The sequence below is a fragment of the Callionymus lyra genome, chromosome 5 (genome assembly GCF_982586985.1).
Source record: "Callionymus lyra chromosome 5, fCalLyr1.hap1.1, whole genome shotgun sequence".
In the NCBI taxonomy this organism is placed as follows: domain Eukaryota; kingdom Metazoa; phylum Chordata; class Actinopteri; order Syngnathiformes; family Callionymidae; genus Callionymus; species Callionymus lyra.
The window spans coordinates 671,450-682,753 of NC_141822.1; the positions used below are offsets into that span (position 1 = coordinate 671,450).

The following is an 11,304-nucleotide window of genomic DNA, read 5'->3' on the forward strand; positions in this document are numbered from 1 at the left end:
CATTGTTTGAGCTTGTATTACCTGCAACACCTTCACACTCACACCTGACACGGTTATGAATAATAACTTTGTAAACCTGTTCATATTGACTTTAAGGTTAAAAACACAAATTGAATCAGTGTCTTGATTAAATTGAAGCTGTTTTTACTCTGGAAAAGAATTAAACACAACAATTGAGAGAAAACACACAAAAACACATAAGTAAGTGAATAGAAAAAGAATCAATGATGTGTTATTATGATCAATATACATGTAACAACCTTTTATTTTCATTTGTCTTTGTTGTTTGTTTTGTGATTTATTTTTCCTTATGTTATCTTGTGTTTGTTTCTCATATAAACACAAATCAATCCTCTTGTTGACGACACTCGTCTCTTTCACAGGCTGATCGACTGTTTCCTGTCAGAGAGAAGTTGTTCACTTCTGTCCTCAGTCCTCAGCTCTCCGTCCTCTAGTCTGACTCAACTGGACCTGAGTGACAACTATGACCTGCAGGATCCAGGAGTGGAGCTGCTGTCTGCTGGACTGAAGAGTCCACACTGTCACCTGGAGACTCTCAGGTCAGAACATCATTTCAAACAAACACAAACACACACATGGATGTAAACAGTGAATGGATTCATGTTTCTTCATGAAACCTTTTTCACTCTGAGAGGATTTGAATGACTTTTCCTCGACTCATGAACTTGGTTCTAGAAGTGATGATATTTCATGAACACAACAGGAAGGTGAAGAATATTTCAAGTCATCTTGACATATTTATCAACACAGTCTGGAGACTAAACTCTAGTATTTCTATCATGACTCGACAGTAAAAGACGTTCAAATCATTGAATGTTGAAGAAAACCATCAACAATTAGAACAAACTCTCTTCTCTGGTTCTTGAAGCTTCCATGAGACGCAGGTTGATCTTTACAAACACACAACACAAGTCATACAACACAAGTCACACAACACAAGTCACACAACACAAGTCACACAACACAAGTCACACAACACAAGTCACACAACACAAGTCACACAACACAAGTCACACAACACAAGTCACACAACACAAGTCACACAACACAAGTCACACAACACAAGTCACACAACACAAGTCACGCAACACAAGTCACGCTACACAAGTCACACAACACAAGTTACACAACACAAGTCACACAACACAAGTCACACAACACAAGTCACGCTACACAAGTCACACAACACAAGTTACACAACACAAGTCACACAACACAAGTCACACAACACAAGTCACACAACACAAGTCACACAACACAAGTCACACAACACAAGTCACACAACACAAGTCACACAACACAAGTCACACAACACAAGTCACACAACACAAGTCACGCTACACAAGTCACACAACACAAGTTACACAACACAAGTCACACAACACAAGTCACACAACACAAGTCACACAACACAAGTCACACAACACAAGTCACACAACACAAGTCACACAACACAAGTCACACAACACAAGTCACACAACACAAGTCACACAACACAAGTCACACAACACAAGTCACGCTACACAAGTCACACAACACAAGTTACACAACACAAGTCACACAACACAAGTCACACAACACAAGTCACGCTACACAAGTCACACAACACAAGTTACACAACACAAGTCACACAACACAAGTCACACAACACAAGTCACACAACACAAGTCACACAACACAAGTCACACAACACAAGTCACACAACACAAGTCACACAACACAAGTCACGCTACACAAGTCACACAACACAAGTTACACAACACAAGTCACACAACACAAGTCACACAACACAAGTCACACAACACAAGTCACACAACACAAGTCACACAACACAAGTCACACAACACAAGTCACACAACACGAGTCACACAACACAAGTCACACAACACAAGTCACACAACACAAGTCACACAACACAAGTCACACAACACAAGTCACACAACACAAGTCACACAACACAAGTCACACAACACAAGTCACACAACACAAGTCACACAACACAAGTCACACAACACAAGTCACACAACACAAGTCACACAACACAAGTCACACAACACAAGTCACACAACACAAGTCACACAACACAAGTCACACAACACAAGTCACACAACACAAGTCACACAACACAAGTCACACAACACAAGTCACACAACACGAGTCACACAACACAAGTCACACAACACAAGTCACACAACACAAGTCACACAACACGAGTCACACAACACAAGTCACACAACACAAGTCACACAACACAAGTCACACAACACAAGTCACACAACACAAGTCACACAACACAAGTCACACAACACAAGTCACACAACACAAGTCACACAACACAAGTCACACAACACAAGTCACACAACACAAGTCACACAACACAAGTCACACAACACAAGTCACACAACACAAGTCACACAACACAAGTCACACAACACAAGTCACACAACACAAGTCACACAACACGAGTCACACAACACAAGTCACACAACACAAGTCACACAACACAAGTCACACAACACAAGTCACACAACACAAGTCACACAACACGAGTCACACAACACAAGTCACACAACACAAGTCACACAACACAAGTCACACAACACAAGTCACACAACACAAGTCACACAACACAAGTCACACAACACAAGTCACACAACACAAGTCACACAACACAAGTCACACAACACAAGTCACACAACACAAGTCACACAACACAAGTCACACAACACAAGTCACACAACACAAGTCACACAACACAAGTCACACAACACAAGTCACACAACACAAGTCACACAACACGAGTCACACAACACAAGTCACACAACACAAGTCACACAACACAAGTCACACAACACGAGTCACACAACACAAGTCACACAACACAAGTCACACAACACAAGTCACACAACACAAGTCACACAACACAAGTCACACAACACAAGTCACACAACACAAGTCACACAACACAAGTCACACAACACAAGTCACACAACACAAGTCACACAACACAAGTCACACAACACAAGTCACACAACACAAGTCACACAACACAAGTCACACAACACAAGTCACACAACACAAGTCACACAACACAAGTCACACAACACGAGTCACACAACACAAGTCACACAACACAAGTCACACAACACAAGTCACACAACACAAGTCACACAACACAAGTCACACAACACAAGTCACACAACACAAGTCACACAACACAAGTCACACAACACAAGTCACACAACACAAGTCACACAACACAAGTCACACAACACAAGTCACACAACACAAGTCACACAACACAAGTCACACAACACGAGTCACACAACACAAGTAACACAACAGGACTCACACAACACAAGTCAAACAATATGAGTCACACAACGAGTCAAAGTCGTGTGAGTGGAGTTACACAACACCAGTGTGAGTGGAGTTACACAACACAAGTGTGAGTGGAGTTACACAACACAAGTGTGAGTGGAGTTACACAACACCAGTGTGAGTGGAGTCACACAACACCAGTGTGAGTGGAGTTACACAACACCAGTGTGAGTGGAGTTACACAACACAAGTGTGAGTGGAGTCACACAACACCAGTGTGAGTGGAGTCACACAACACCAGTGTGAGTGGAGTCACACAACACAAGTGTGAGTGGAGTTACACAACACAAGTGTGAGTGGAGTTACACAACACAAGTGTGAGTGGAGTTACACAACACAAGTGTGAGTGGAGTTACACACCAGTGTGAGTGGAGTTACACAACACAAGTGTGAGTGGAGTTACACAACACCAGTGTGAGTGGAGTTACACAACACAAGTGTGAGTGGAGTTACACAACACCAGTGTGAGTGGAGTTACACAACACCAGTGTGAGTGGAGTTACACAACACAAGTGTGAGTGGAGTTACACAACACCAGTGTGAGTGGAGTTACACAACACAAGTGTGAGTGGAGTTACACAACACCAGTGTGAGTGGAGTTACACAACACAAGTGTGAGTGGAGTTACACAACACAAGTGTGAGTGGAGTTACACAACACAAGTGTGAGTGGAGTTACACAACACCAGTGTGAGTGGAGTTACACAACACAAGTGTGAGTGGAGTTACACAACAGTGTGAGTGGAGTTACACAACAGTGTGAGTGGAGTTACACACCAGTGTGAGTGGAGTTACACAACACAAGTGTGAGTGGAGTTACACAACAGTGTGAGTGGAGTTACACAACAGTGTGAGTGGAGTTACACAACAGTGTGAGTGGAGTTACACAACAGTGTGAGTGGAGTTACACAACAGTGTGAGTGGAGTTACACAACAGTGTGAGTGGAGTTACACAACAGTGTGAGTGGAGTTACACAACAGTGTGAGTGGAGTTACACAACACCAGTGTGAGTGGAGTTACACAACACAAGTGTGAGTGGAGTTACACAACACAAGTGTGAGTGGAGTTACACAACACCAGTGTGAGTGGAGTTACACAACACAAGTGTGAGTGGAGTTACACAACACAAGTGTGAGTGGAGTTACACAACAGTGTGAGTGGAGTTACACAACAGTGTGAGTGGAGTTACACACCAGTGTGAGTGGAGTTACACAACAGTGTGAGTGGAGTTACACAACAGTGTGAGTGGAGTTACACACCAGTGTGAGTGGAGTTACACAACAGTGTGAGTGGAGTTACACAACAGTGTGAGTGGAGTTACACAACAGTGTGAGTGGAGTTACACACCAGTGTGAGTGGAGTTACACAACAGTGTGAGTGGAGTTACACAACAGTGTGAGTGGAGTTACACAACAGTGTGAGTGGAGTTACACAACAGTGTGAGTGGAGTTACACAACACCAGTGTGAGTGGAGTTACACAACACAAGTGTGAGTGGAGTTACACAACACAAGTGTGAGTGGAGTTACACAACACCAGTGTGAGTGGAGTTACACAACACAAGTGTGAGTGGAGTTACACAACACAAGTGTGAGTGGAGTTACACAACAGTGTGAGTGGAGTTACACACCAGTGTGAGTGGAGTTACACAACAGTGTGAGTGGAGTTACACAACAGTGTGAGTGGAGTTACACACCAGTGTGAGTGGAGTTACACAACAGTGTGAGTGGAGTTACACAACAGTGTGAGTGGAGTTACACAACAGTGTGAGTGGAGTTACACACCAGTGTGAGTGGAGTTACACAACAGTGTGAGTAGAGTTACACAACAGTGTGAGTGGAGTTACACAACAGTGTGAGTGGAGTTACACAACAGTGTGAGTAGAGTTACACAACAGTGTGAGTAGAGTTACACAACAGTGTGAGTAGAGTTACACAACAGTGTGAGTAGAGTTACACAACAGTGTGAGTAGAGTTACACAACAGTGTGAGTAGAGTTACACAACAGTGTGAGTGGAGTTACACAACAGTGTGAGTGGAGTTACACAACAGTGTGAGTAGAGTTACACAACAGTGTGAGTAGAGTTACACAACAGTGTGAGTAGAGTTACACAACAGTGTGAGTAGAGTTACACAACAGTGTGAGTAGAGTTACACAACAGTGTGAGTAGAGTTACACAACAGTGTGAGTAGAGTTACACAACAGTGTGAGTAGAGTTACACAACAGTGAGTCATGTGATCATTTATACATCAAGTGTTGAACTGATGAAAACTTCATTATTTCATCAAAGTCTTCAAATGTTCACACAATCATTGATGATCTTATGAACGTCAAGAGTTCAGTGTTTCCTCCAATCAAGGCTTTCAAGGCAAAATAGAGAAAAAGTCTCTTGTTGACGTTTCCGTCTCTTTCACAGGCTGAGCTTCTGTCGACTGTCAGAGAGAAGTTGTTCACTTCTGTCCTCAGTCCTCAGCTCTCCGTCCTCTAGTCTGACTCAACTGGACCTGAGTCACAACTATGACCTGCAGGATCCAGGAGTGGAGCTGCTGTCTGCTGGACTGAAGAGTCCACACTGTCACCTGGAGACTCTCAGGTCAGAACATCATGTCTTCAGTTCTTCTGCTTTAATGAAAGTGTTTCTCCTTCATTACAGTCTGTCAGGGTGTCAGATCTCAGCAGGAGGTTGTTCTTCTCTGGCCTCAGCTCTGACATCTAACCCGTCCCATCTGAGAGAGCTGGACCTGAGCTTCAATCATCCAGGAGGACCAGGACGGGAGCTGCTGTCTGCTGGACTGGAGAGTCCAGACTGGAGGCTGGAGACTCTCAGGTATGGACGGAGCAGCAGAACTCACTGACTGAGCTCCAAAGATCTTCTGAACATGTGATCAGAAGCAGAGAGATGTGAGTGTGTGACGCTGCTCAGACTCTTCATCTGAACTGAGCACATGAATCCAACTCTCAGAGCTTCTCCATGTTCTCCTGCTGGACACCAGTGGAAGAACAAGGACACAGTGGAGACTGAGCGAGTGTTTCTAGATCCATCTTTGTTGTGGTCCACACAGTCATGAAAGAACGTCCACTTAGCAGCATCTGAAGTCAATGAACCTGATCTTCTCAATGTTTCTTCCTCCAGGCTGGATCACTGTGGACCACAGAGGTTAACATCTGGATGGGAGAAGTGTAAGTTTGATTTGATTGATGGATGAGAACTCCTTGACTCTGTCAGCTTCTAGTGGAGCAGTTGTGATGTTGAGATGTTGTTACACTTGAATCTGCTGATGGAGCTTCATCAAGTCCAGGATGATGGTGGAGATGAACACAGAGATGTTTCAAGAACATGAAGAAACATCATGTTAGCTTCATGCTAGTTTAGCTGCTGACTTGATATGGACACACTGGTGTCAATCAAATGATGATTCTGGGATGTTCCTCCTGGTTCTTCTCTGGAGGTGGTCCCAGTCTCAGAAGACTTCACTTTGATGATGATCTCCACTAGATGTCAACAAACAGAGCAGCCCTCCCTGGCTTGCTGGGACACGGAGTCCATGATTGTGTTGAAGAGAAAGTTCTTCCACCATCATCACCTCTCGTGTCTTCTTCTCTCAGACTTCCGTCCACTCTCACTGGACCCGGACACAGCACACCGGCGCCTCCTACTGTCCAAGGACAACAGGACGGTGGAACTTGTGCCGCAGGATCAGGATTATCTGGACCATCCCGACAGATTCCACCGGTGTCTTCAGGTGACGAGCAGAGAAGCTGTGACTGGACCATGTTACTGGGAGCTGGAGTGGAGAGGAGGAGCTTCTATCGCACTGACTCTCAGAAGAGACGGAGGGAAAGAAGACGAGTCTGAGTTTGGACAGAACCGTTATTCCTGGAGTCTGAGCTGCTCTGATGATGAAGGATATAAATTCTATCACGATAAGAAAGAAACTGTCATCGAGAGTCAAGAAGTTTCTCACAGAGTAGGAATGATGATGAACTTTAGTGATCCTGGATATTTAACCTTCTTCAGTGTCTCCTCTGATGGACAGAAACTCCTCGACACCTTCTTCATCTCCACTGAACCTTTGTACCTGGGATTTGGACTCACAGAGGTTCCTGGTTCTGGTTCCTCCGTGTGTGTGTGTGACCTGAGTGTGTGAGTGTGTTCCTCCAACACACTTGTGTAGCTGCTGTCAATCATCATTAAAGTGCTGACAGTGATGATGGAAGAAATCTGTTCCTGAAACAAACGTGTTGATCTGAATGTTGTTGAAGAAACTCTTTCATCACTTGTTGAGTCGACTGAAGACTTGAAGTTCAGTGGAGCACGAGTCACTCATGATGTTCATCATGTTTAATAGAACATTTGCTTTAAAACTTTCAAGAGACTCAAGGTCACTTCACAATACAAGGTTAGAAAGAAGGTCAGACAGGTAGATGTGAGGTCAGACAGGTAGATGTGAGGTCAGACAGGTAGATGTGAGGTCAGACAGGTAGATGTGAGGTCAGACAGGTAGATGTGAGGTCAGACAGGTAGATGTGAGGTCAGACAGGTACATGTGAGGTCAGACAGGTAGATGTGAGGTCAGACGGGTAGATGTGAGGTCAGACAGGTAGATGTGAGGTCAGACAGGTAGATGTGAGGTCAGACAGGTAGATGTGAGGTCAGACGGGTACATGTGAGGTCAGACAGGTAGATGTGAGGTCAGACAGGTAGATGTGAGGTCAGACAGGTAGATGTGAGGTCAGACAGGTAGATGTGAGGTCAGACGGGTAGATGTGAGGTCAGACGGATAGATGTGAGGTCAGACAGGTAGATGTGAGGTCAGACGGGTAGATGTGAGGTCAGACGGGTAGATGTGAGGTCAGACAGGTAGATGTGTGGTCAGACGGGTAGATGTGAGGTCAGACAGGTAGATGTGAGGTCAGACGGGTAGATGTGAGGTCAGACAGGTAGATGTGAGGTCAGACGGGTAGATGTGAGGTCAGACGGGTAGATGTGAGGTCAGACGGGTAGATGTGAGGTCAGACGGGTAGATGTGAGGTCAGACAGGTAGATGTGAGGTCAGACGGGTAGATGTGAGGTCAGACGGGTAGATGTGAGGTCAGACGGGTAGATGTGAGGTCAGACAGGTAGATGTGTGGTCAGACGGGTAGATGTGAGGTCAGACGGGTAGATGTGAGGTCAGACGGGTAGATGTGAGGTCAGACGGGTAGATGTGAGGTCAGACAGGTAGATGTGAGGTCAGACAGGTAGAGGTGAGGTCAGACAGGTAGATGTGTGGTCAGACGGGTAGATGTGAGGTCAGACGGGTAGATGTGAGGTCAGACAGGTAGATGTGTGGTCAGACGGGTAGATGTGAGGTCAGACAGGTAGATGTGAGGTCAGACGGGTAGATGTGAGGTCAGACAGGTACATGTGAGGTCAGACAGGTAGATGTGAGGTCAGACGGGTAGATGTGAGGTCAGACGGGTAGATGTGAGGTCAGACGGGTAGATGTGAGGTCAGACAGGTAGATGTGAGGTCAGACGGGTAGATGTGAGGTCAGACAGGTAGATGTGAGGTCAGACAGGTAGATGTGAGGTCAGACAGGTACATGTGAGGTCAGACAGGTAGATGTGAGGTCAGACGGGTAGATGTGAGGTCAGACGGGTAGATGTGAGGTCAGACAGGTAGATGTGAGGTCAGACGGGTAGATGTGAGGTCAGACAGGTACATGTGAGGTCAGACAGGTACATGTGAGGTCAGACAGGTAGATGTGAGGTCAGACAGGTAGATGTGAGGTCAGACGGGTAGATGTGAGGTCAGACGGGTAGATGTGAGGTCAGACGGGTAGATGTGAGGTCAGACGGGTAGATGTGTGGTCAGACGGGTAGATGTGAGGTCAGACGGGTAGATGTGAGGTCAGACGGGTAGATGTGAGGTCAGACGGGTAGATGTGAGGTCAGACGGGTAGATGTGAGGTCAGACAGGTAGATGTGTGGTCAGACGGGTAGATGTGAGGTCAGACAGATAGATGTGAGGTCAGACAGGTAGATGTGAGGTCAGACAGGTAGATGTGTGGTCAGACGGGTAGATGTGAGGTCAGACAGATAGATGTGAGGTCAGACAGATAGATGTGAGGTCAGACAGGTAGATGTGAGGTCAGACAGGTAGATGTGTGGTCAGACGGGTAGATGTGAGGTCAGACAGGTAGATGTGAGGTCAGACAGGTAGATGTGTGGTCAGACGGGTAGATGTGAGGTCAGACAGATAGATGTGAGGTCAGACAGGTAGATGTGAGGTCAGACAGGTAGATGTGAGGTCAGACAGATAGATGTGAGGTCAGACAGATAGATGTGAGGTCAGACAGGTAGATGTGAGGTCAGACAGGTAGATGTGTGGTCAGACGGGTAGATGTGAGGTCAGAAAGATAGATGTGAGGTCAGACAGGTAGATGTGAGGTCAGACAGATAGATGTGAGGTCAGACAGGTAGATGTGAGGTCAGACAGGTAGATGTGTGGTCAGACGGGTAGATGTGAGGTCAGACGGGTAGATGTGAGGTCAGACGGGTAGATGTGTGGTCAGACGGGTAGATGTGAGGTCAGACGGGTAGATGTGAGGTCAGACAGGTAGATGTGAGGTCAGACGGGTAGATGTGAGGTCAGACAGGTAGATGTGAGGTCAGACGGGTAGATGTGAGGTCAGACGGGTAGATGTGAGGTCAGACAGGTAGATGTGAGGTCAGACGGGTAGATGTGAGGTCAGACAGGTAGACGTGAGGTCAGACAGGTAGATGTGTGGTCAGACGGGTAGATGTGAGGTCAGACAGGTAGATGTGAGGTCAGACGGGTAGATGTGAGGTCAGACGGGTAGATGTGAGGTCAGACAGGTAGATGTGAGGTCAGACAGGTAGATGTGAGGTCAGATGGGTAGATGTGAGGTCAGACGGGTAGATGTGAGGTCAGACGGGTAGATGTGAGGTCAGACAGGTAGATGTGAGGTCAGACGGGTAGATGTGAGGTCAGACGGGTAGATGTGAGGTCAGACGGGTAGATGTGAGGTCAGACAGGTAGATGTGTGGTCAGACGGGTAGATGTGAGGTCAGACAGGTAGATGTGAGGTCAGACAGGTAGATGTGAGGTCAGACGGGTAGATGTGAGGTCAGACGGGTAGATGTGAGGTCAGATGGGTAGATGTGAGGTCAGACAGGTAGATGTGAGGTCAGACGGGTAGATGTGAGGTCAGACAGGTAGATGTGAGGTCAGACGGGTAGATGTGAGGTCAGACAGGTAGATGTGAGGTCAGACGGGTAGATGTGAGGTCAGACGGGTAGATGTGAGGTCAGACAGGTAGATGTGTGGTCAGACGGGTAGATGTGAGGTCAGACGGGTAGATGTGAGGTCAGACAGGTAGATGTGAGGTCAGACGGGTAGATGTGAGGTCAGACAGGTAGATGTGAGGTCAGACGGGTAGATGTGAGGTCAGACGGGTAGATGTGAGGTCAGACGGGTAGATGTGAGGTCAGACGGGTAGATGTGAGGTCAGATGGGTAGATGTGAGGTCAGACGGGTAGATGTGAGGTCAGACGGGTAGATGTGAGGTCAGACAGGTAGATGTGAGGTCAGACAGGTAGATGTGAGGTCAGACGGGTAGATGTGAGGTCAGACGGGTAGATGTGAGGTCAGATGGGTAGATGTGAGGTCAGACGGGTAGATGTGAGGTCAGACGGGTAGATGTGAGGTCAGACAGGTAGATGTGAGGTCAGACGGGTAGATGTGAGGTCAGACGGGTAGATGTGAGGTCAGACAGGTAGATGTGAGGTCAGACAGGTAGATGTGTGGTCAGACGGGTAGATGTGAGGTCAGACAGGTAGATGTGAGGTCAGACAGGTAGATGTGTGGTCAGACGGGTAGATGTGAGGTCAGACAGG

General features: G+C 46.5%; 1 protein-coding gene across 10 annotated transcripts in view; it reads left to right on the forward strand.

Annotated features, from left to right (window-relative positions):
• Nucleotides 1-7,615, forward strand: part of LOC148078961 (NACHT, LRR and PYD domains-containing protein 3-like) — a 30,785-nt gene extending 23,170 nt beyond the window's left edge. For all 10 annotated transcript variants that reach the window (XM_087790393.1, XM_087790397.1, XM_087790401.1 and 7 more), the window contains 5 exons: nucleotides 384-560; nucleotides 5,819-5,995; nucleotides 6,056-6,229; nucleotides 6,536-6,582; nucleotides 7,009-7,615. In XM_087790393.1, the coding sequence (XP_087646519.1) occupies nucleotides 384-560; nucleotides 5,819-5,995; nucleotides 6,056-6,229; nucleotides 6,536-6,582; nucleotides 7,009-7,550 (1,117 nt within the window). In that variant the 3' untranslated portion in view covers nucleotides 7,551-7,615. The remainder of the gene's footprint in view (nucleotides 1-383; nucleotides 561-5,818; nucleotides 5,996-6,055; nucleotides 6,230-6,535; nucleotides 6,583-7,008) is intronic.
• Nucleotides 7,616-11,304: the final 3,689 nt, after the last annotated feature.